The following is a 27,587-nucleotide window of genomic DNA, read 5'->3' as shown; positions in this document are numbered from 1 at the left end:
ACATTTATTCCCTATTTAAATAGAATCAGTTTAAAACATACTTAGGTTTGCTGCAACAGGGAGGGTAAAAGTGTTTTTTATGTAAAATGTTAATAGTTAGTAAGAAATAAAAACATTTTCCAAATTTGGGCAAAATATGTTTATAAACAAGCAAACTACAACAGTTTACTTATTCTCCATAAGAATAACATGGGAATTTTAAATTTACAATTTTTTTGAATTTTCTCCGTAACCGTTAGGCACATTATAACGCTTCGATATACTAAATTATTTGTTTTTTTAAGCTCTACAAAATAGTTTCAAAAGAAATTGCAAAATTTTATGTTTTTTGGGTCAAAAATGGGAAAAACCCATTTTTTCCCCATAAAAGCCCCCATAAACCCCCGTTCCCATGGTCCGATCATGCTGGTTCGCGAACTCGTTCGAATAAACGTAGGTTTACACGTTTGTACCAAATTTCATCAAAATCGGATCATTTTTGCTCGAGTTATCGCGCTAACGGACACATATATATATATATATATATATAAATATATATATATATATATATATAAATATATATATATATATATATATATATATATATATATATATGAATTTGAACGGATGGTGTTTTTGACCTCTAGGGACCTCAAAACGAAAAAAAAAATCGGTCCCGGGTCCAGGTCTTACCGTGAGTACTACGGTAATAGCTTATTCCCTATATGGGAAATTCGCTAAAACTCGTGACTGTCACGTTTAAAAATATCTAGAGCCGTAGACGATAGTTAGTACTGTCATAGGGTCAGAAAAGCAGGTGGAATGTAATAGGATTGTTCTATCAGCCATTAGAGAAACAAAACGAATAAAATACCGGTACTTGACGCTAGAGTTGCCGAGCATGTTTGATAATTTGGAATTGGCAACTTTTAACCCACAGGGGGGAAATGTGTATAACGGAGTATACATGATCAAATCAGTCAAAAACTGAGGCACCGGGGTGGATTCCAGTGACCAAAATACCTCCAGTGTGTTATCCAGTGTGTTATGAAAACCTGGACATTTTTCTATTAACACAAACAAGAGAGTATTTGTCGGTTCACGTGTAGCAGATATCGACCCTCTATTTCCGTCCGGCACATGTAAACACACGTCTCCTCCCGAGGCAAAAATAGCGCCAGTTATTAGTCGACTCGTCTGTCTCTCCGCCCCCCGCCGAGCAAGCTTGCGTACACGGTATAAATAACACATAAATAATAAAATTTTATAAATAATAAAATATAACACGGTATAAATACGTCGTCATATTGTCTATTCCTGTGTCCACCCCGCGTTTTGAAAACTCAATTGTGCATTCTCAAAGTCATGTAAAGCGCTGACAAGTGACAAGACCTATCCGGTAAGTCCGATATCAATAGCAAATGAAATAGAAAGCAGACGAGCTAGATGCAGCAATTCATATCAACTTAGATTTTCCACTGTTTGGTTAATACATATTTTGTAACTCGGGCACAACTCATTAAGTAAATGTGGGGAAACAACGAACGTCAAGGAAAGGCCACGTCTAAGTATTGGGCTGTGTCCACAACATTTTGGATATTCAATAGGGATATTTAAGTCGACAGAAAGAGACTACACACTCAATACAGAATTTTCTATTTGCAAATGTCTAAATGAACAGCAGGGCGTAATATTGCGCATCGGAATTTATTTCTCAGCAATGAAAAAACTGGCATAGTACTCCATTGATGAGCGGTTTCTCTTTACCTCCCGTTTACATTTCTATGGGATCTTAGTTGCCCGATGAGCTACCCCACAAAGAGAATGTTTTCTTTAAACAGTAGATCAGAGATAAGTGCCAGTCACGAGAAAAAAAAAAACTTCGTCAAGACTATGAGATTACTACAAACAATCCTGTGTCATGGACATGGACCACGAGAATCATCGGACCTAAACCTTGAGGACAAAACAATGAAACTCTCCAAGTTAAGAGACGTCACATTTTAGCTTCAACGACGTGAGCATGATGAAACTCTCCAAGTTAAGAGACGTCACATTTTAGCTTCAACGACGTGAGCATGAGATAATCTATGCAAAGATTCGTCAAGCTTCAAGGACATAAAAATTGAAAGATTTCATGATCAGAGCCACCAAAATTGAGATTCAAGCACATGAGATTAAAAGCCATCACGCTCAGAGCCACCAAACTTGGTTTCAATAATGAGATTGAAAGCCTTTATGCTCAGCCCCACCAAACTTGGGCTTCAAGTACACGAAATTGAAAGAATTTATGCTCAGATCCACCAAACTTGAGCTTCAAAAACATGGACTTAAGAGCCATCATGCTCATAGCTACCAAATTTTGCTTCAAGAACATGTAACTGAAAGCCTTCATGCTTAGGCCACCAAACCTGGTATTCAAGAACATGATATTGATATCATCCATACTCAGAACCACCAAACGTGGGCTTCAAAAGAACATGGGATTGAAAACCTTCATGCCCAGAGCCACCATACTCATCTTCAAAAATATAAGATTAAAAGACTCCATGCTCAGATCCACCAAACTTAAGCTTCAAGAACGTGAGATTAAGAGTCATCATGCTCAAAACCACCAAACTTGGCTGCAAGAACATGAGATTGAAAGATGTCATGCTCAAAGCCACCAACATTGAGATTCAAGCACATGAGATTAAGAGCCATCATGGTCAGAGCCACCAAACTAGGCTTAAAAAATATGAGATGGAAAGCCTTTATGCTCAGCCCCACCAAACTAGGCTTCAAGAATATGAGATTGAAAGCCTTCAGTCTCAGAGTCACCAAACTCTGCTTCAAGAACATGAGATTGAAAGACTTCATAAGAAATGTATTCAGGATATAGTTGAAGAAATGGGGTTTGAGATTGAAGAGAGGGTTTTGAGTGGGGGAGTGAGGGTTTTGTGGATGCTATGTAATGGAGAAGGAGGCAAATTTCCCATGTCCTATTCCTCTATCATATGGGAAATTGATATGTAACAACTTTATAACGTATTAAGTCTTTACATCCACATCTATTTTCTGGTATAGAGAGCTAAACTGGCTATTGAGTGGTCAGTGCTTTTGAGTTGTACAGTATGTCTTTATTTAATGACAAGAACCTTTAGCGTAAAAATATCACATTTGAAGCTAATCTTTAAAAGTAGTGTTGTGACGTATCAGGATGTTATTAAACTCTGAATACAGTAAGACAATTTGTAAAAAAATATATAATTTTACCGTGTAATAGAATAGTTTAAACTTTTTTAATTTATATAATTATAATAACTACTTTTTTACAATGAAACTAATGTCGTTTAATAATAAATCAAGACAACTATCTTACATCAACTTCATTTATATTTTTCTTGCATCAACATTTTTCTAAGTCTTATTGTAATTTTAAATCAATCATCTTTGAAAATACTTAACGTTTAATTGTTTTAAAACTATTGACAGTAGGTAAAATCTTAAATAATTTCAGACAGAAAAAGATAATCTGTATATTATCACGTTAAATTTACATATTACTTTTGATCAATAACAAAACCTTTTGTACAATGATCCTAGTCAAACAACCCCCTCCAAGAGAAGTAATTCCAAGAGAAACCTGTCAGGATTGATAATTATCTCAAGAGGGGATAAAGAGAAGGGCAATTCTTTATTCCGAGTTTACTTTCGTAGAACACAAGGAAAGCAGGGAGAGGTGTGCATGTGTATGGAGCTCTGCCTGAGACATATTGATTCATCTATTTATAGCTGACCAATCAAACGTCACATTACAGCCCAACCCTCCCTCCGTCCTTCATAACCTGTTGATTACTTTGTGATTTTCATCCAACAAAAAACCTCAGCAAGTCAGCTATCTCCTTTTTTTTACAAAAAAAATTAAAACAGTGGTCTTTTCAAATTCCTTCAGCCTTTTAAGTAAAAGTGTGTGGATGGATCCTTATAGCTTCTTTGAGAGCAATTGTATACACAAAATCTAGCACACTTCCACATATAACTTTTTTTCTCTGGGCAGTATTATCCACACAACAGGGCCTTATCGAGTAATTTTTGTTCACGTGTGAACAACACAATTATGTAAAACCACACGGTCACTATTTACAGGTCTACTACAAATAAATGGGAATCTAAATATCTCTATCTTAATCAACAAAATTGTTTGAGTGTCACTCTTAATGGATTCAGTTGTTCTTACACCATTCATCCTACTTATTTTACAATTTATAACATTATTCAATTAATCATGCATTCAATATGCTTACATTGTTACAATTTATATGGTAATGTCGGATTGCCTTTACTTTACAGAAAGCTTTGCAAATACATTTGTAAAAGTGTCTAAAGGTATTTCATTCTAGGTCAAAAGGTAACTATTTTCTGTCATTTTTTGTTTACTTGGGTCCTAAATTGTTCAATTAACTTTCACTTCATATTGAAATACAATAACTCAAATACTTTAGTAAAACAATAATCACTTGGCTTGGAGAGTTGATATACTTTAAAATGTTTTATAATATGCAGTCATTAACTGGTAGGCTACAATGATTTATGTGCAATAAATTGTATTTTCCAACAAACTGTTGTTCCATTGACTAAACATTAATTAAGATCACATTCATTAAGATGTACAGGAGAGTACGGACAAGACTTTTAAACTTAAACTGTAGCTTATAATAGCCTATATTCCCATATCGGATATATAAGTGGAAACTCAAGCTTGGTCATTTACTGGTGTTCTCACCCTAAATATGATCAACTCTGTAGATGGTCACACTATATGTAAAAGTGGCCAGTTTTAGTTTTTTAATCATTGCAATGAATGAATGCTGCGTTGTGGTAAGTGTATTTATTTTTAACAATTTGCCAACATTGATGATTAAACCTTTTGTGTCCAACATTGTGAAAAAAAATGGATCTAAGGAAGAATAAAACAAGTAGAAAATTAGATTTGTCTGCCAAACAATTCTAAATCTTCTTCCCATCCTTGTCACTATCACCATTTATTCACAATAAGTTTCGGTTGATGTCATGGGTCCCTGAGTCCTCCCTCTCATACAATAATACCTGAACTAAATATTACAATATGCCTCACACAGTCACACAGTTGTGGATCCACCTAAATAATAAATTTGTGTGACAAATCCTTATAACTGGCTGTAAGCGGACATGAAAATAAACCTGTTGTGCACTTAGGTCCAAAATGAAGCTGTTAGTTTTATTGCTCTGGGAATACCGCACACAAGATGAAGGCTACGGTTAATGGAGTGAATCAGGCTCGCTCGATTTAGCCACCGAGGCCTCGCTTCGCCACCTCTACGTCCACACTGGTATTGGGATAGTCACCAAATACACGCGAGGGTGGGTTAATATTACATTGGGAAACTGAAATAAGTTTAAGATATATTTAGAGATATCATGATCATTTTTTTGTAAGAGTAACCCCCCAGGATGGGACAACACAACTCCTGTCAGTTTTTGTTAGAAATTTTGACTATCAAAAAGGTTTTTTATAAGACAGAAGCTCACCAGTCCAGATAATATGTTACATAGACATGATTAGGAATCCAAGCTGGATTAAATTAAATTCAGTTTATACTAGAGGACCCATGCTACTCCGCAGAGTTGAAATAAATATCATATCCGAAAAATAATCAAATTTATGATTTTTGATTGAGTAATACAGTATCATGAAATTAAATTATTCAAACAATCAATATCTCAAATTAAAGCCTATAATTTAATGATTATTTTGAGTCTAAAAAACAAAACAAAAAACATAAGCAATACTGGAACTATTGATTTTTAATCACCTTCCTTAAAAAAACCTTATAAAACCTTATAAAACCTGGTAATCTTTTACCTTATAAAAGATAATTTTCATGTTGGTTGTTCACCTTGCGTTTGCTTTAAACTCGTCAGATTTGAATAACCAATAGCTTAAATAAAAGCCAGCAATTCACTGAAGGTTCTTAGACCAAAATATATAGGATTATACCATTATAACTGGTGAAATAAATCTTAAATTGAACTAAGAAAAAAAAATTATGTTTTTTGGTCAAGTAATACAGTGGATAAATATAAGCTGATGCTTGATGTAAAATCTGTGCGTGCATACCTTCAATTTGAGACCAAAAATCATGAAAATCGGTCGGGTAGCAGAGCCAAACGAACTCAGAAAAGAAAAATCAAATTTAACTCACATGAAAAAAATACATAGGGAGCTAATTTTGTTTACGTATAAGCCAAGTGGGACTGTAGATTATTATATGCCAATGATTGATTGGAAATCTGTATGTGCGTACCTTCAATTTGAGACGTTTATCATGAAAATCGGTTGGGTAGAATAGCTAAACAAACTCGGGAAAGAAAAACCAAATTTAACTCCCATATGTAATACATGGTGAGCAAATTTTGTTTATGTATAAGCCAAGTGGTACTGTAGATAATTATATGCCGATGCTTGATAGGAAATCTGTGCGTGCATACCTTCAATTTGAGACGTCAATCATAAAAATCGGTCGGGTAGAATAGCTAAACAAACTGTGGAAAGAAAAACCAAATTCAACTCCCATATGTAATACATGGTGAGCAAATTTTGTTTACTAGGTGAAAGTGAAACCCGTCGAAATCGACGGTTACTTTCAAGGCTTACACTAATTCATCTAACTGCGATACAATTGAGTGAAATTATACATATTTTGAGCATTTAGAATTGTTTAAAGAGTAATAAGTGTAAAAAAATAATTATATTAATTGCGTTAGTTATCACATTTGGTTGATCATACAATTGGGTTAAAATACGCACATAGTGGCGTCCCCATCTTAAATAATTGAATTGAATTGAATTGAATGAATAAAATATTTCCCATACCGTACGTCATCGGAGTTATTATTAGTATGTTAACTGGTATCTCTTCTTTTGGAAGAACCTTTAAATAGTATTAAAATCGTATTGGTGGATCTTTTGTAGTTAAAAACTTCCGCGATTTCATCAGTGTAATAAAGATTAATCTATGATTTTATTTGAGAAAAAATATCTGTTTGTTGAGAAGACACGTTCTAACTCAAAAAGAGCTCCATCCGTTACAGTGTAAGTTTGATTTTTCCTTCGTCACGTCGCGTCAGTTCATATCGTACTTCTGTGCCAATGAATAACCCTCTAGCATAGTTTTGAGAAATTTGTTGTGGGGTTACTGTTAAAGCTAATAAGACACTTCTGCACTTTTATTATTTTGTATTGTATTACACAATCGAAGATTGATCCAATGATTGAAAACATGTATGACAATAATCTCATGAACCTATGATGATCTGTCTAAAATAATATGATAAAATGTAGCCAAAAGTGGTGAAAAAGGCAGACACTAACCCGTACAATTAATAGATATAAGATAGTCCAATAAGAAATAATTGTAAGAGTTAATGTGATATAAGGATTTTCCACTTATTCCGTAATGGAACGTTATATTGCAAAGCATGACATGATACAGAAGAAAATCAGTTTAAAAATCAGAAATTAACATTGCAAATACATCTTTTGGACAATTTAGTAACTGCCAATAAATGTGTGTTGTTTAAAATACAATTAAAAAATTAACAGCTGTTTCATTAAAAAGTATTATTTACATGGCCAAAATGTAAACAAATCTGTGGAGGGGATCTTTAAAGGCTTCTGGGGCAGAGCCCTAAGCGAATTTACTTAATCTTTCTTTTGATAACTCATCTACAGACCATGACCTTTCTTTGGACACCTCTACCAAGTTTCTACGCCCAGCCGATCCCTCAAATTAGTGGAGAAAAGTTTCCAATTAAATATTTAGATTACCCCATGTTAATCTTATGGGAGAAAAACCAACTTTGATGGAAGGTCCTGTCCATACTAATAAAGATATCAAAAAACGAAAAACACTTTGCAAAACTACAGATCAGGGCAATTTTTTTGACACTTTAATCATCAAAATCGGTCCAAAAATGAGGGAGGAGTTCTGTTCACAAAAATCGGCTTAGCGTATTATATACAGGGTGTCCCGTAACTCTCTGGACATATGTATATAGCGTTATTCCTTAGGTCAAGACAAACACATTTCACCATAGGAACATGGGTCTGTGGGATCTAGTTTACCGACTGTCGGTATTTATGTGTTTTTTACAAAAAAACTAATAACTCCTAAACGGGTTGAGATACAGCTTTGATATTTTACAAAAATGTTTATCTTATTAAGACCTTTTATCGTTAGAAATTATACTAAAAAATCATTAACCGTTTCAAAATGGCGGCCATTTAAAATATTTGATGCCAAATTTCACGAAAACCGTTAACTTTACAAAAAAAGTGCAAGAGACAAAAAAGTTTGTAAATTTTATGTAGTTTTCAATGATACCTTATGTGTTAAGATTGGATAAATAATAACAGAGAAATGTCTTCTTTTCCAAATGCCTGACCACTTTTCTCCATTTAAACAATGCTAATACTCCTTTAACGTTGTTTAGCATTGTTTAAATGGAAAAGGTGGTCATACATTACGAAAACAACTAGTTTCTCTGTTATTATTTATCCAATCTTAACAAATAAGGTATCATTGAAAACTACATAAAGTTTACAAACTTTTTTGTCTCTTGCACTTTTTTTGTAAAGTTAACTGTTTTCGTGAAATTTGGCATCAAATATTTTAAATGGCCGCCATTTTGAAACGGTTAATGATTTTTTAGTATAATTTCTAACGATAAAAGGTCTTAATCAGATAAACATTTTTGTAAAATATCAAAGCTGTATCTCAACCCGTTTAGGAGTTATTAGTTTTTTTGTAAAAAACACATAAATACCGACAGTCGGTAAACTAGATCCCACAGACCCATGTTCCTATGGTGAAATGTGTTTGTCTTGACCTAAGGAATAACGCTGTATACATATGTCCAGAGAGTTACGGGACACCCTGTATATAGAAGATGTATAAGCCAAGTGGTACTGTAGATAATTATATGCCGATGCTTGATGGGAAATCTGTGCGTGCATACCTTCAATTTGAGACCTCAATCTGTTAAGATATGTGATTATCTGTCTACATTTTAATAATTTTCCTCTATGTTTTTTTTTTATAGCTGTGCTATTATTATTAATGCAGTAACTTTGTTTTTTTTATAGATATATGAGTATAGCAAGATGTCTTAATACAATTGTTTTCTGAATCAATAATTATTTTCTTTAATTTCAACATGGAAGCAGAGCTTTGGGTTCTTTAATATAACAAACTGTTAATATTGAAGTACTTATTTCTTGTTATAACATATTATTTACTGGAAAAGGCTAAATAAAAATATGACGTTTACAAAAGTGCTAATTGGACTTCTAAATGGAAAAGATAATTGGGCTACCTGGAAGTTCAAGATTAGTATTCTGCTGAGGAGTCAGTCTGGAGTAATGGATGTCATAGAGGGAAATCTACAAGCGCCTACACAGAAAGAAGATCCATCAACAGCAGAGGTAGCTGAGTATGAGGCAGATTTAGATAAGTTCTGGAAGGCTGACACATATTGAGCATATTGACACATATTATAGTGTACCGCTATAATAATTATTGCCACCAATCTGTCAGATGTAACCCTAGAAAAAGTTATGTGTTTTACAAATGCAAGAGACGTGTGGCTAGAGCTGCATAGGTTGTTTGATGGGGTGTCTGAGGACAAAGCCTACGAAATAAGTCAAGATTTTTTCAGTTTCAATCAGGATCCTAGCATTTATATTTCTGGTAACATATCTAAGCTTAAGAACTTATGGAATAGTTTGAAACTTGAAATATCTATAGGAGGGGACAACAAATTTGTTTTACCAGATTTGTTTTTGATCTGTAAAATCTTGGGAATGCTTCCTGAGGACTCTTTTGCGTTTAAGTCTAGTTGGATGATGATGGCAAAGTCTGAAAGGACTATTGAAAATCTAACCACTCAACTGTGTGCATATGAAAAAGCATTAGGGCGTAACTTTCAGGGTCAAGAAGCATTATGGGTAAAATCAGAAACTAGAACCAAAAACAAAGCTAGTTTAGAAACTTAGGGAACAAATAAGAAATTCACATGTCATTATTGTAAAAAGATAGGACACAAAGTTAAGCAGTGTACAAAATGGAAAGCAGATGGGAAGCAATAACAGAGGATAGTAAACCTAGTTCAAATATGACTTTGTCAGTTGATGTAATGATGACTGAAAACAACAGTGACTGTTGGTATGTAGACAACGGTGCCACTAATCATGTCACGTATAGAGAAGACTTGTTTCAGAAGTTTCAGCCGTTCGTCAACCAGGAGTCAGTGATGGCAGCCAATGGAGAGTCCATTAACGCGCTGGGAAAAGGAACCATTGAACTTGATGTGGAGGTAAATGGGAAGCCTAATAGGGTCACACAAGAGAATGTGTGGTATGTACCGGGAATAAAAAGGAATTTATTTTCAGTACTTGCATTTTAGGACTTGCATTTACAAAGTCAGTTCACGTCAACAACGGAAACATGTCAACTTGAGGTGAATGGAGAAGTTGCCTTGGTGGGTTACCAACCAATAATAACCAATAATGACAATCTTCTACATGTGTATCATGAATTAGAGTTTTTTTTATGTAAGGTTCATTTTGTAATTATCTGTGATACTTTCCAATATTTGAGGTTTAAAGTTTGCCATATGAGGAGCATTGTTGTGGACCAAACAACTGTCAAGGAACAAAATACGAGGCTTGTCCAGAAAGTAACTTAAGTACCGTTTTAGAAAAAAACATAGATTTTTTTATACAAAATTTATTTCTACAAGAAAGAGGATATCATAAACTATTTTTCTACATACATAGTTTCCACCATTGTTTCAAAGACGAGGAACCAACTTTTATATACCCTCTTCATAGAAAGATGACACAATTGAAGAGAGCCATTGCCAAACACTTTCTTGAGCATCCCCATCACTGTCAAAGCGGCGCCCTCCGAAATCTCGCTTCAGGTGCAGAAACAAGTGGAAATCAGATGGTGCCAGATCAGGGCTAAACGGGCGGCGGATGGTAGGTGAAAAGACAGTTCGGCTTTTAATGGATCAAAATATAGTTCAAATATGGACACAATAAGATCTGGTGTACCTCAAGGATCGGTCCTGGGACCTTTGCTCTTCATTTGTTACAACGAATTTTAAAAACTGTCTAAGTTTTGTCCCAACTGGTTTGTATCTTTAGGCAGATGACTCTAATCTTAAAGTATCTGGGAAAACTGGAGAAGATGTTGAGTTGCTATCCACAATATAAATAGCTTATATTGAGGATTTTTTTAACAATCACAATTTAAAATTAAATTAAAGTAAAACCAAATGTGTCACATTCAAAACAAAACAAAACAAAAACAATTCCAATCCTAATCTATATATTAATACGCAAGCAGTTTTCTTTTCACAGTCATAGCTCGATAACCGCTTGATGGATTTTAACGTTTGAGGTGTCAAATTAAAGGTATTTTCATTTAATGTGCAAATACGTCTCAGAATATTAAGAAAGGGCATCACTTAAGTACAGTTAAGGGCTAAAGTTTGGAAGGCGGCGCAATCTGTTGACATTTGATTAAACTCATTTTCCTTTGTTTACAAATAACATATGGACGTAGTTTGAAATAGTTTTTAAGGTTAACCACAGACTGCAGGACTTAAAACTTCCAGAGCAAAGCTGGAATTTATATTTTATTTCAATCTATTAACTAAGTCTGGTTCATAATGAAGAGCATCCTATCCATACTAGACAACAAAGTGTTTAGAATAAATATTTAATTATTTTTAGTTTTTAAGTTTGACCATAGGCTGCGGAACTTATTTATTCCAGAGCAAAGCCGGAATTCTATATTTTTATCTTAACATCTGTTAACTATATCTGTTTCTTAAATAAAGAGTTTCCTATCAAGACTTGACAACAAATTGTTTGTAAATAGTTGAATGTATTTACCTTACATCATATTTTACTGAATTATCGTGTTGTTTTGGTTACAGTTTGGTGTGATGAAATGTTTGAAAGTGATTATTTCCAGTGCAGTTACATCACAATATCATGTAATTTACAATGTGTACAACAATTCCGTTGTAGTGTTTTCTGTTGTTTTGTTAACTTTTGTAATTCATATAAATTTAAAATAATATGCTACCAGTAAGACGAAGACTGTGAGTGGCTGGAGGAAACACGAACGTGGCCGCTTGCATCAATCTCCCAATGTATCATTTGAAGATTACAGAGTGGCAACCATCGTGTGGGATACATCTAACCTTGACAAATGAACGTTAAATGTTTACATTGTGGTGGCTTACATTTTAAGCAAAAAAAAAAAAATAAAGTCTGGCCGATACAATTCAATTGTTACTCTTTTTTGCTATAAATGAGAGAACCATTTACCTCATCAGCGGAATTCACCATACTTTAAGGAACTTATTGGAAACTCCCAATCTGAAATCAGGGCTGTGAGACTTGGATCTAGAAATTATTAGAACAAAATTTGTCAATTCAATTCCGCCTTTGCCATGGTCAGCTCTGAAGCTCATTTAGATGAGAGGATCATACAGGGGATCTACAATTTCAAGATCCATGACACTTGAACTTGAAAGGAAAGATTCAATGATAAAATATGTGGGAAATAGGGTCACATTGCCAACCCATTTGCCCAATCTTTTAAAACTGTGGCCGAAATTTGTAGGGACGAGAGCTCCGAGGAGTTAAGGCAGATTCTTATGTACATAATAAGAGACAAAATAATTGGCTTTCCTCGCTACAATGATGTGACCTGTATAAATGTCGCCACTATTTTTAAAGCTGAAAACAGAGGACCACCAGACCAAATATATCTTAGTTTCTTTTTTTTCAAAAACTAATCATTTTAAACGCGAATCTAGATCCGTCGTTAGATCCACTTGTTTGCCCTCCAATGTTCCCAACTGGAGACTTTGGTTGGGGCCCCTAATTTAAACACGCCTAAAACAGAACCTATCGTAGAAATAATTTAACAGTGCTATATTACGGGTCGTACTGGTTTGCGTCAAGAGAGGGATTTGGCTTGCAACATAAGGTCGGAAAAGCTCACTTTACAGTGTGTGGTTGACATCTACGTTCTCATAGTGGGGACCCACCTACAATACATAAGAGATGACCAAAGCAGTATGAGAGCGGATCTATATTAAATATTGTGGGTTAGTTTTATAATTTGTTACAACATAATATTTTTTGTATTTCTATAATCAGTCATAGACTTTAGAATTACTCTTTGATTGAGGTCATGCTATTTATGTTTTTGTTGTTTATTTTTTTTTATTTCAATTTGCAGTTTTGCTCGATTTTGAGCAACAGGTTATCTAGTATTGAAGTAAATAACCAACCAATTGAAATAACAGAAGCCGTAACGTTCCTTGGCCTGACATTGGACAGTAACTTGTATTGGTACCAACATTGTCAACTTGTTTTAAATCAAATAAATTCCGGCCTTTGTGCGATTAGAAAAATACCAAAACTATGCAGTATTTAAGTGTTTAAAATGATTTATTTTTCCCATATTCAATCCCATCTACATAATTAATACGCTACATGCAACTTTTCCGGTTGAACTCCTCCGCCATTTCTTAACCGATTTTATCCATTGATGTCTCATTGGAAAGAGCGTGTCGCGTAGATTTGCAACCTGGCCTTACATTTTTGAAACAGTCCCTTGGGCTCTGCCCCAGTTGCTTTGAAAGTTCCCATGTTATCCTTATGAAGAACATAATTGTTTACATTTTGATCAGCTGTATAATTTAATTGCTGTTATTTATTTATTTACTATTTGAGTTTGTGTAAACATAACCCCCAAGATGGATCGTGTTAGTATGGTTGTATCTTAAATTTGTGTATTTATCGTTGTTTTGTGTCGCCATGACGGATTGTGTTAGCACGATTCTAACTTAAATTTGTGCATTTATCGTTGTTTTGTGTAGCTATAATTTGTTTATTTGTTGTTTTTACTTTTAAATGCCTTCGACGCGACGACAACGAAAAATAGACAGGAGGCGTAATCGTGATAACGACCGCAGCTACAGAACAGTGGTACGTAATAGGCTTAAATCATCACAGTCAGCACCTGACCCTGGACAATCTCAACTATTAGGTTACATATGCGCCCTAACACTATCCCAAAACGCTAAAATTTTCCTGTTGGGACTTGCTTGTGGAGATGGCGCCAATGCGATGTCGCAAACATGTCTCGTATATCTTCGAGGTTCGGGAGCCGAGGGTGAGTTCGGCAGCCAATGGGAGAGCTCGAACGGGTTAGGTGTAGGAGGTGAGCGGTGAGCAGGGACTAGGCAAGTCAGTCAAAGTATACCACCCTGGATGAATGGATGTATTTGTTTTGGCTGCGATGTAGGGGTGATTAGTACAGTCGTGCTGCAGTGGACGAAGTGAATGTGTTTCCAATTCGTGACACCTACACATTATATATTATTCTTCTGTGTTGTGAAACCGATATGTGTGATGTTCTCGTTGTTAGCGACAATATAGGTTAGTTCTGTTGTGTCTGTGTGCATACATCGACATTTCCCGTCTGTTTTGAGGGTGGATCTGATGACTTAGCAGCCTATTTCTATCTTCAGACCCACGTTGTGTATTTTCAACCTCTACTGTTTACGCAAAGGCGGAGTCGGCATCAAAGAAACATCTTGCTGAAATCAAACTATTCTTTCTGATATCACCGTACCGTCTACAGTGGGAGACTGTCGTCTGGTTACAGCCCAACTGCGGAACCGTAGTCAACGATGAAACTTCAGATCACCACACAAACAGGCCAGATTTAATTTAATTTAATTTATTTAAGCCATAAATCACATATCAATAATTTAAAATCATATAGGCCTAGGTAGGATAGTCTAATTATTTAAAATTCGTAAACAATCTCTAAATTTATCAATATCTTAACTTATGTTTGATTTTGAATTCTGTAAGTAGTTTATAAGTCATTAAGTTTAAATAAAGGTCCATTTTTGTTCTCAATTTCATGTTTTTTATTTTTCCTGGTTACCGTACAGCAATAACTTAGACCCTGAGTATAAAATCAAAAATGAGGTAGCTTAACTTAACTTATTGGAACCCAAATAATTATATCCAAATTTTAATTACATATAAATACAATAAAACACCGTTGTAATGTGTATATGGAGCCACCTCAAATTTGAATCTAGACCAAATTTTGACAATACTGAAGCAATCAATCAGAGCTATGTTAAAAATGAACAAAGATGATTCTGCAAAAGAACACTTTAAACATTTAAGGATCTTCACTGTTTATGGTTTCTATGTTCTTGAATGTATTATGTTTGTCAAAAACAAAAATTTCAATCCACCAATTAAAGAAACAATTATAACTACAATACAAGTAACAAAAATAACTTTGTAATTGGAAAACATAAATTAGAGCTCTTCAAAAAAAGACTATCAATGCAGGACATGTATTTTTTAAATTTATTCCTTTGAAAATTAAAACAGAACAAAAACCCAAAATTTAAAAAAGAAGTCTCAAGGCATATTTAATGGACCTGTCTTTATACTCTTTAGATGAATTGAAAATGGCTTTATCATAGTTTTAAGCATTAGTTTTAATTTATTTGACACTATTCATGTACAACCATGTATACTATGAATAAAGATTCTTGACCATGAATATGACTATAAATTCACTTCCATCCCTTAGAGTTATAGAGAGTTTTGCTGGCAAAACTTCTGCTGAGGGTTAACAGCTAGTAAGTAGTTAATATGGAGTATAATGTTTTTAAACAATGATGCCCTCACTGTTTCTATACTATTCTACTATCAATTACCGGTATCAATTAGTTGAGATGGGGACACCACCTAGGTGTGTATTTTAACCCAAATATGAGTGAAACTTTACCCACAATTGTTTTATAATTACATTTTTAAAACTTCATAACCTATAGGCCTACTTTTTCCTTTTCTTTTTTCAGAGAACAGTTACTGCTAGCAACATTCTTACCTTAAGAAGCCTACCGTTTCAGGTACAAGTAGACAATGATTACAAACCCCGGTGAACCCCCCCCTGAGCCCCCCCCCCCAAAAAAAATAGGTCTAGGACCACCCTTGCCTGGATCTACATCTGTTGACCCCTTAATGTATTTTGTAAAAAATTAATAAAGATATTTGAATCTTGATAAATCACAATGATTGCTACTAGATGTTGCTGTCGCCAACTTCCCAATATTGTGGTTTGAGTTCAGCTTAGACATATTTCTAGTAGGCCCTATAAATAAAAAACAATAGTCACCCTAGTCCATGGTGGTTATATAACATAACAGGATGAATAACTGGGTTGCCACACGACAACTGTTGTCAGGCTAGCCTGTTGTGGCGAACCTCCTTGTTATTAAAAAACCCTTTTCGGTTGCGTTGCGGCAATGCCTCAGCAGATCCGCCAAATGGTGTTTTTGTAAAACCAATAGTTCTGACAAAATCTTTTCGATGATCGGTTTGCATGACAGTAAATTTAATTTTTAGTAATGTCCAACACATTTAAAAACAATCGCTGGGATACAACGCCCGTTGATAACAGACTCTCGACAATGGACATTCTGCAACATTGCTGAAACAACAGGATGCGGCAGCCTGTTATTGGCAGGCAAAAAACTTTGTCGTTGTGTCACAAGAACACGCTTTGGAAGTCACAAGACCGTTCCTGTCTCTTGTCAAACTAGGATGCAAGAAGTTGACATCTTTGATGCTGATGGACAGTGAAGAGTGGAAGGGGTTTAAGTATAATTTAACACATAAAATGTCTCAGCACATACCTGAGGGAGGAGGATCAGTATTCTTGTGTGTCGGGGTCGACATGGCAGATGAAGTTTGGGTGTCACATTGCAAGTCTGAAACAGAATATATTTTGTGGTATTTAAAGATTGAAAGGTCTTTTTAGCTGTTATCTTATGAAACCTACTTTAAAAGGTTTAAATATTGCTTGATCATGTAAAAATAAAGAATTTTAAAAGGAAATTAAAACATAGCCAAATTCTAATATACGGTACCTAGGTAGCCTACCTGAAGAAAACAACAACAACTGGTTTTGTTGGAGCACTTGGGCCAAGACGCCAGCCTTAATTTATGAGTAAACAATTTAAGTCCGTCAAAAACATTGCAGACAAAATTTAAATAACTTTTCTACGTGTCTAATTAATAGTGGAGAAAATGTATTCATCCCTGAACTAGCACAATCTATATTTTTTGTCATTACTATACAGTTAATTACAAATTACAATACCGGTACTTTAAAACAATATAATTTTCTGTACAAATATTGTCAAACTGCTTTCACAGATGTGCCCGTAATAAATTGATAAAAATAGACGAATCTTTGTATCTATGTAGGCAAGACAACAATGAATGTTTTTATGTTTTCAGGTATTTTTTTACTAGTTTGATTGCCTCCTGCAATTGTAGCAACATCCGTGACCATATGCGGTCTCGGCGTCACCACTAGTTGTCTCACGCTATCGCGTCAACGCCGGTAATCGGCTTTTTCGGCCACGTTCCGGATGATCCGGGCTTCAGATAATCAGCGCTTGAATGTAGGTAGTGAGGTTATTGATAATGAGATATGATTTTGATAAGGATCAGTTTCTGACAATGACCTTAAAAATGTGATGGCCAACGCTTAATGTTAATTAGTTATTGACTTTATACTACAATTAAATACTTGAAAAGCCTGAAATGTAAACCTTCAATCAATATTAAATGGAACTGAATTATGAGTGGTGGTAGACAGTGTTGAATTTACGACCATGCCGTGGTTTAGGACCGCATGTACAACAAAACGCCGCGATCGCTCATAGCGATGATGATGTTCCTTTGATCGCAGGAGATGTTTAGGATTTGTCTTCAATCGCTGGGGAGGATAATGTTTCCTCGACTGCTGAAGATGTTCATGGTTTATTGTTTCAGTGGGTTTCAACCCCCCCCCCTGACATTAAAACTTGGTTTCTTTACAATTAGGCCTAAACATTTTTTTCTACAATTAAAAATCTTTATATCTCTACCCCCCAAACCCCCAGTGTTTAGGAGGTGGTAAACAGCCTATAACCCAAGATTCCAAGCAAGAGCCCCCTTCAAGAATCCGTGATGGAACCGCCCCTGTCAGAAGGGAGGTAGTTTGGGGGTTAATGTCGATGTAGAAAGTGAACTTTGTGGGTAAAGAGCTATGAAGTTCATTATAAATAATATAATAACCAAATCTAGCCTTAGGTCTCCTGCAAGCAGCGCGAATGGCAGCTTCTGTTTATATGTGTTTCAAACTACAGTACTCGTCACCATAGACTACTGGTCTGTGTTGTGATACGGACAGTGAAGTACCTACCGTTTTGGTATTTTAGTCACATAGGCAAACCAGACGTGACCAGAGCAGAATAGGTAGTGCAGGGTGGTCAGTCTTTAGCTTATCAACCCAATAGGCCTATGTTATCCTGAATGTGCTCGGGAAACACAAAAAGGCCAAAAAGGTAACAGAAAAGTTGCGCATTTGTGTTCTTGCATTTTATTGAAACCTAAGCATCAATGGTGTCAATTGATGATGATTGTATTGATTTTAAAACACTTTTTTGTTTACTAACTTTTGCATCACTGGGCATTGTACAGAAAAAATCTCGGTAGGCCTACTTCGTATTATTTGGAGGCCACCCTTACACAGCGCGCTACAGCGGTTAGGGTGGTTTGGGTTAACATACATTTTTTATGACTCATCTGGTATCGTTTGATTCATGGCCGATTTACGAGGAAAGTTCTTCAAACATATTTATAATACAGTAACCAAACATAACCTAACTGCCGCAGCGTGCTGTAAAATAAGTGGCCTCCATATAATACAAAAGTAGGTACCAAAATCTCTTACAAAATCTCAAACTACTGTAAGTAATAATATATTTCGTACCTAGGGCCGAAAATGAGGTTTTGCAGGCTCGAGATAGTTTTTAAGTTCGAGACGAAGTCGAGAACTTAAATCGATCGAGAGCTGCAAAACCATTTCGGTCCGTGGTACGAACGCTATTTTTCACCACACTATACCCTATTACCACTATTCATCACTATAATAATGCACACTGATAGTCAACACAACTACAACTTTAAGGTTATGTTAAGAAATAATTTGAGGAATCAGCAAAAATAAAAATAAATAGTTGCTAGGCAACGGTGACAATAACACAATTCTATTGCAATGCTATGGATTTTGATTGTGTATTCAAAATGCATTCATGTTTTAAGTAAGTAAGCGGACAGCTGATTTTGCGGCCCCGGGCTGTAAAAACCTGCTCGGTCCCCAAATTACGATGACAGCTGGCATGGCCAGCAAAACGTAACTTTCAGCCACCAATTAACGTATGTAATACAGCCAAAAACATCATAGTGTGGTGAAAAATTAATTTTTGAAAACTGACCTGGAAAAATTATCAGCTGTCTTAAGTTAGTAGGTAGGCCTACTCCAAAAAGCTAATAAGTTTAAGTTTAGTCTAAATCATTCATATTTGTCTTCAACTACTGTACAGCAATCATGCTGTGTTGGTGTTTTAGAAAGTTCGACGCTAGTCCTATTTAGCCTAATAACAAAGTGACAATAGTGCCTCATAAGTGAATGGAGATGGTGCCCTGGAGTTAGGCCTATTCTTGAATTTTGAGGTCTACCTTAAAACTTAACTGTCCTCTCTGAGAGGTATCATGGCCTCTGAAAATATACATGGTTTGGTTGTATTCTTAACTTAGTTTACTCGAATTAACTCAGTGGATTTATCAAACTGGTCCACTTACACTTGGGCATATCACCAGGAAGAAGATTTAACAGCTGGTAAGGTTTAGGTTGAACAATTTTTTAAGAGTGTGGTAGACTGTACGATCCTAGCTTTACCATCCATAAGAATCCCCTCTTTTTGTTGTCTAAAATAATTTCTGTAGGCCTACAAAAGAAGCAGACCCGGTACCCAGCTTGCTTTGCTGGTGTCACTTTAACTTAGTCCCATCTGACATTAGGCTACACAATCTATGACGTTACAGTACATTAGGTCTAATCATGCTTTTAATTATTTATTTATTTATTCACGGTTTATTAACGGTAAACCACGGATATATATATCCGTGTTATTACTATTAATAATATTAATAAACTTAGTAATTAATATTAATTCACGGTAATTAATAGCTTAAGTCAATGGTAGCTGAGTTTGAAGTTACAGTTGCTAAAATTGAACGCTTAGGATACGCGTACGGTAACCGAACGTGGATTAGGCGTCCGGCAGTGACGTCACCAGGTTGTGGGGGCCCGGAACTTCATTAACATACACTGATACGGTTTACTACCATCGGTGTTCATGGTGTAGTGGATAGAGTACTCGGCTGATGTACAAGAGGTAGGCCTACTTAGATCCAATCACAAAGGTGTCACTTTTTTTAAAACTTTTTTTTAAAGATTTTGCTTGGAATGCCATTTCTTCTTAACTATAAGTTAAATCTTTTGTTACAATTTTAAGCATTTATAATTTTATTTTATGAACAGAATTTAACCCTCCGAGTGTCACGCGTCATAAAAATGACGCACAACACACTTTGTGTAGGGTCACGCGTCACTTTTATGACGCACAAACATCGTTTACGGCGAAGGCTCTATGACTGACTGAATCGGATTGAACTGGATCGAGTTAGGTATCGTTCTTTCCGTAATATTCTAAGCTTTCTCCAGAGGTCTGTCTCTAAGCGCTATTCATTTTACTTCCGAAAATATTGTAGCAGACAGCTGACGTGCGTGTATTTGTAAACAGCTAGGTTCCCCCGGACCGATGACTGATGTGTTTTATTACGTTTATCATTGTTTTAGTGTTAAAAATCAAAAGTAGTGATATACGTGGTGCATTATAAGAAGATTTAAGTGGTTTTGAAGTGCTGGTTGATGATCCTGAAGAAGTAGGTAGTGATATTGATGTAAATTATCAGCCAGATTCCTAGCTATGGTTAGGCTATGCATTCTTAGCTAAACGCTATGTACTGAAATCCGTTTTTCGCTCATAACTTATTTATTTGATAACTTACCTCGCTATATGATTATATATTTGTAATCCTCATTAAATTTAGAACAAAGTGGCTATTTTCAAATATTTATAGGCCTATAATTTATACAATTTCATTGAGCGCGAACTTATTTTTTTTTTGAAAATTTTCAAAATTATATTTTTTTTTACCTAAAAATTTTTTTTTTTGAAAAAATGTTCCTTATGTTTTATATATAATATTGAAGCCCATGATTTTCCAAACAAAATGGTATATAGAACATTAGAATTGACATTGTTTTAAGCTTCTCAGATCCGTTTTAATAAAACCTTGCAAAGGGGCCAAAAATAGGTGGACATTAAGGCCTAAACTATGGACACTCGGAGGGTTAACCTTCATTCGATTTTTTCATTAGCCTATCAGCAAGTTTGGTTAGTTAGGTTAGGTTATGAAAGTAACTGCCGGACGCCTAATCCACATCTTAGCCACGACTTAGCCTAGCCTATCAAAGGCTGGTGATAATAACTTTATCATAGTTTAATTTAATTCCAATGCAGTGTCAGTAAATAGTCTAAGCTATGGCTATAATAACATGGAGTTAAGAGTGGTACAGCAGTTTATCCTAGCCTATATTTAAAAACATTCAAGTTAAGTTTTCTTTAATTGCTTAGCCTAGCCTAACTTATAGCTTTCAAGTAGGATAATGTACATAACAATAAAAAGCCAAATTTGAAGTAATATGTGAATATTTTAAGATTAGGTTTTTTTTAGGAAACTAAGAGATTAGTTCAATACCTTAAGGCTGTGTCACACTAGGCTACTTTACTAGCCGCTAGCGAAATAGCGGCTACTCATAGCCAATCTGACATAGGCAGTAGCGGCTGGTAGGAGTAGCGCGCTAGTCTCATTTCACTAGCGTCGAGAATTGAACATGTCCAATTTTCCGAGCTACTAACTAGCGGCTAGTGAGTCACGTGATTGACTAGCGGCTACCGAGTAGCCGGTGTGACATGTGTACTAGCGTAGTAGCGGCTAGTGGCTGTGCATGTTTGGGTTTGGTTTGTTGTGGAAAAGTTGGTTTCAATTAAAATTTGTGAAAAATGAGTGAAGTGAAGTGGTCCGGTGGGGACATAATTAACTTTTTAAACATTTCTCGGAAATATCAATGCCTTTGGGATATTAAGTGCCCTGATTATTTAAAGCGGGAAGTAAAAAGACAGGCATTTGCACAACTGATGCAGGAATTAGACTATTCCGGTTTGCGGTGCAAGAAGATGGGCTCAAAAAGAAACAAACATCACTAACGCACATCAAAATTAAACGCCGTAATTCAACCCGGCTTATACCAACAGACGACATTTTCACAGGATTGACACTGACTGGCTGAATCGCTGCTACTAGGTAGCCGCTACCGACATTTGTTGTGTGACAGCTTTTACTAGCGGCTACTTCACTAGCCGCTACTAAATAGCAGCTAGTAAGTAGCCTAGTGTGACACAGCCTTTAGGGAAGTTGAAAATCAATCCCTGGTGGGTTGTTTATCACAACAATCTCTGATCAAAGGTTAAATAAGGTGTTGTTCATATTGAAATTAACAATGTCAAGATTAGATGGAAAAAGTACTGGTAAATCTAAATGATACTTACAACAATTACACTAGAAAAAGTCACTCAATATCACTACAAAACAAGTTTTTATCAATTAAAAAGAAAATCTTGTTCACAAATTACACCATCACAACACACCTTGATTCACTCAAAATTAGAAATAATAACAACTTAACAACTTTACTTTGCTAAAAAAAGTCAAGGTGAAGATCGCCACCTATGGTTACTTGTTGCACTAATACCAGTACCTTTGGTTATTTCAAAGCCAATTTACAGCTGTGCTATTTGTACGCCGTTGATCAGGCTTATTCAATAAATATGTACAAAAATGTCATAATAAACAGAGCCTTTGAAGTTAGTGTATTTTGTGATCTATAAAATATAAAAAAAGATACAAATAAAAAATAAAACCCGATTCATAGTTTAGTTTAAAAGACTATAAGGTAGTAAGGTAGTTGGCCTATAAGATCAATCAATTAATTGCGATATCAAAACAAGGATTTAGTGGAAAAGTTCCACCAGGGTTAGGGTGGAAAGATTCTACGTCTCTTTAATTGCCTATTTGAGTAATATTCAATCAATTAATTCGGATTCTATGCGTTTTGCCACGGCCACCTTTAGGGGTTGTTTGGTGTCAGACGTCCCATAAGATAAAATGGCAGAAAGGTTACACCTGCTCATTAATTCGCACTTTATTGATTTAAATTTAGGAACATTAATTTATTTAAATATTGAAATAAAACATACATAATTTAAAACCATAACATTATGAATTCGAATTGAAAATATGTATCTGTACAAATCACTGGTTAACTACCTTGAAAACAGGAGGCAAATTGTTTCGCTGCATGGAGCTTCTTCCAACGTCCAGGAAATGCACCATGGTGTGCCCCAAGGCTCGATTCTGGGTCCTGTCCTGTTCATTATAATGATTAACGATCTGTCCCTTAACAGGCGCACGCTGCTTTTTGCAGACGATACAACGTTAATGACCAGGCACAGCAACCTGAATGACCTTCGAACAGAGGCAGCTTTTCTATTAAATGAAGCCAAAGAATGGTTTGTGTTAAACCGTCTCAAAATCAACAACGACAAGACACAGTCCATCACGTGCACCCTCAAACAGGGTATTGAAGATGAGGCGGTGAAACTGTTAGGGTTCTGGGTCGACTCCAAACTAAACTGGAATCATCATGTTGAGAAGGTATGTGTTAGGCTTAGCAGAGTACTCTATCTGATCAGAAGACTAAAGAATGAGATCACACGCCCCTACCTGCTCATCATGTATCACGCACTATTCCACAGTCACATTAGCTATGGCTTGGTGGTATGGGGACATAGCCACGCAACTCAGGGTGTGCTGCTGCTACAGAAGAGGGCTCTAAGACTGATAACATCTTCCGGCCCAACCGACCATTGCAGGCCGATTTTTCAAGAACTTGGTGTCTTATCGGTCTACAGCCAATATATACTGAACACCTTAGTCCTTCTGAGAAGCAACTTAACTAACTTCTCAACTAGAAGCATGCAGCACAATTATGGGACTCGCGGGGCTGGTGACCTTGACCTACCTCGTTGTCGCCTTCGCCACACACTTCAGTCATACCCCTCAATAGCAATAAAACTATTCAACACACTGCCGACCAATATCCGAGCTCTAGACCCAAAGCAATTCAAATCCGCACTTCGCCAGAGCCTACTCAGCAGGCCCTTGTACGCTTTAAAAGAACTGTTTGACGAGCCACTCGCTTTCCCGAATTAAGTCACATCCGTCAGTTCAGTATAATTGTATATATGTAATATAGTGTTAGTAAATAGTGAAACTTTTAATGACGCAATCTATCCAACATTTGTTGGTCAACGATGAAGAGATCAAGTATTTCAAGTAAGTAAGTAAGTGTACATTTAAATGGAGTCGATATTTTTATAGTCCAGTGACCAAGCTTTCGTAAATACACAAATCATATTAGCTACTTCCAAACAAAACAGCTGTTACACACAACCCTACTTGTGGCGTTGCCACTTCGAAGGCCGCGGCCTGGAGTTAAAGGCGGCCGTGGTTTTGCACGTTTATGTATTGGTATCTACTACCGGTTTTATGTACCTTGCCTTTTTACAAACCTCCTGTATGTCCTGTTCTCCACAAAGTGAGTTAACTTAATTCCTTGGTTGGGAGGGGGGGGCCCAGACAGCACACTTTCTCCTCAGGACATCCCACGGATATTGCGACAGGATATGCAAGATATCCCATAGTGGTCCTATGGTCAACTTGGGATATCACAGGATATCCACAGGAATGCCTAATGTCCCCGCCCGGGGATGTCCTACGGATAAGCTCACACGCATATCCGTGGGACATCCGAGGTCATCCCAGGGTAGTCCTCAGGACATTCTCAGGACATATGGGACTACTATGGGATGTCCCTGGGATAAAGTGTGGTCTGGGCCTGAACATAAAAAACACAAAATAATATAGATTTAGTATGAAAAGCTTAATTATAAGTTTAGTAAATTGATTAAATAGTTAATAAACACAAATTTTGAAGAAAAAAACGAGAAAAAAGTTTTTGGCCCAGACGGGTTTCGAACCTGGTACCTTCGCCTTGTGAGCCTCTTACCTTACCTCCGGAGCTATCTGCGCTTGTTGATTATGGGTGTTTTCAAGTGGTTAAAGAGTAGTCGACAGTTGCAATGGTCGCAATACTTAAAATATTTTTGATACTACAGTATAGGCTATATATGATTCTGTTAATCTGTTTAGGCCTCAAGTAGTTGAATTGTTTTTCTGGTAGTTGGAGAGGATACTGGTATTTGAATATAGATTATTTAATCACCATTAGATTAACACTGTAATAATTGATTGTTATATGATTAAAATTAGTTTTTTGTTGTTTTATTAATTTTAAGTTAGAATTAAATTCACATTCCACACAACTATGATAGAACTCTAGTTTTAATAAATTATAAAACCTCAACATCTTAATGCGTGGGAATCTTATTTTTAGAAAAAAAAAACAGACCAAAATTATTTGTTAAATAATGAAGACGGCCCAATTATAAATTCGGAATTACTGAAAATAATTACATCAAGAACAACACTGTAACATATCCAAAATTCAAAAGATAAATTTTTCTAATATTATTTTTTATTTTTCCAATATCCTTTAAATCATCTGTTTTAACTTTGTTTAAAATTAATTTATTGAGTAAATATTTACTTTTTGTACTAGTGTAAACACAGCCTGAAGATGGAAACCAAGTTTCCGAAAGCACTAGTGAAAAAAACAAATTATTATATGTTGGCCTTGTTGAACATTTAAATTTAGATATACTGTACATTTCATCAGTGGTAGTATTTTTTTTTCTTCAGTTTGTTACCGGGACATTACGGGACATTACAGGATATCCAGTGGATTTTGTACATGTCCCGGGATGTCATGGGACATTCTGGGATATCCTATGGCATTCGTACATATCCCGGGACTTTACAGGATATCCTGAGGTTAACTTACAAATCCCGGGACATTACGGTATATTGTAGGATATCCTGTGGATTTCGTACTCGTCCCGGGATTTTGCGGGATATCCTGAGGATAGCGCACATATCCCGAGACATTCTCAGGACATATGGGACTACTATGGGATGTCCCTGGGATAAAGTGTGCTGTCTGGGGGGGTGCAACAAAAATACCCCCATTGAGAGGAGTGCTTCAATGAGGGGTCGGTTAAAGGGCCACCTTTGCTCCTACTCTTTATTAAAATTAACACCATGCACATCAACCGCCAAACCATATGCAAACCATGTTTAAGCCCGGTTTTCCTAGGCGCGGAAGAGGAGCGCGGAGAGCGGAAAAGAGATTAACATGGTGTTCCGCTCTCCTTCTATTAAAACAGTAACATTAAATTGCCTACGACAAGTGGATTCCGCTCTCCAATTAACAAGTTCCGCGCTCCACTTCCGCGCCTAGGAAAACCCGGCTTTTTACTGATGATGTGATGATGACGCCTCTCTACCTATTCGTTATCAGGAATCGAAATTCAGCTGCGACATACAGTAGCTTAGAACTCAAAAACTCACTATCTTTGATGAAGCCACTGAAGCCAGTAGCTTGATTGAATGGTTTGTTTGATAACAATTACTCTCGGTCAACGCCGATAAGACATAACCTTAATTTTAAAAATGTACTACTACAGTCTTAGCCTGGGACAGTGGCGTCGGTGACTCCTATCTCAATGGATTATATGTCAAATCAAAACTAACAAACTGTCATATATTCTTGGAATTGACAATAGTTAAATAATCGTTTAAACTAAATATCCCGCCCCACCACAGCAAACCTGCGGACTAAGCGAATTTCCATTTACCTGGCTGGAATTCGACTAAATTATTCCCTTAAAATTGTCAGATTTAGTTCCTATTTAAATATAATTTAATTTAATTAATTAATTAATTTAATTAATTTATTTAATTTAATGAGTAAGGTTTTGCTGATACAGGGAAGGTATTAATAAGATGTGTTTTTAGCGAATTTCCCTATAGGGAAGTAGCTATTACCGTAGGTGGCATGGTAAGAGGCCCGGGACCGATTTACTTTTTCATTTTGATGTCCCCAGAGGCCAGAAACACCATTCGTTCAAATTTTTATATATGTATATATATATGTGTCCGTGAACACGATAACTTGAGTAATTTTTATCCGATTTTGATGAAATTTTGTTTGAAGGTGTAAGGCGGGATAAACTTGAATGAGTTCGCGAACCAGCATGATCGGACCATGGGAACGGGGTTTTACGGGGGGTTTTATGGGGTAAAAATTGGTTTTTCTAATTTTTGACCCTCCAAACGCAAAATTTCCCAATTTTCCTTCAGACCTTCTTAAAGAGCTTTAAAAAACAAACAATTTAGTCTCTCAAATTTTTTTTGT

At 35.9% G+C, this 27,587-nt stretch overlaps 1 protein-coding gene across 5 annotated transcripts in view; it reads right to left on the bottom strand.

Moving 5' to 3' along the window:
• LOC129002097 (histone deacetylase 4-like) overlaps nt 1–22,817 on the bottom strand; it is a 130,162-nt gene extending 107,345 nt beyond the window's left edge. For all 5 annotated transcript variants that reach the window (XM_054429640.1, XM_054429641.1, XM_054429646.1 and 2 more), the window contains exons 1-2: nt 22,702–22,817; nt 16,825–16,899 (exon numbers count right to left, since the gene is read on the bottom strand). In XM_054429640.1, the coding sequence (XP_054285615.1) occupies nt 16,825–16,867 (43 nt within the window). In that variant the 5' untranslated portion in view covers nt 16,868–16,899; nt 22,702–22,817. The remainder of the gene's footprint in view (nt 1–16,824; nt 16,900–22,701) is intronic.
• Nucleotides 22,818–27,587: the final 4,770 nt, after the last annotated feature.

The sequence above is a fragment of the Macrosteles quadrilineatus genome, unplaced genomic scaffold (genome assembly GCF_028750875.1).
Source record: "Macrosteles quadrilineatus isolate MER2022 unplaced genomic scaffold, UCM_ALF_1.0 Scaffold_9__3_contigs__length_116548681, whole genome shotgun sequence".
NCBI lineage: Eukaryota > Metazoa > Arthropoda > Insecta > Hemiptera > Cicadellidae > Macrosteles > Macrosteles quadrilineatus.
This window is presented reverse-complemented; position numbering and strand designations above follow the sequence as displayed.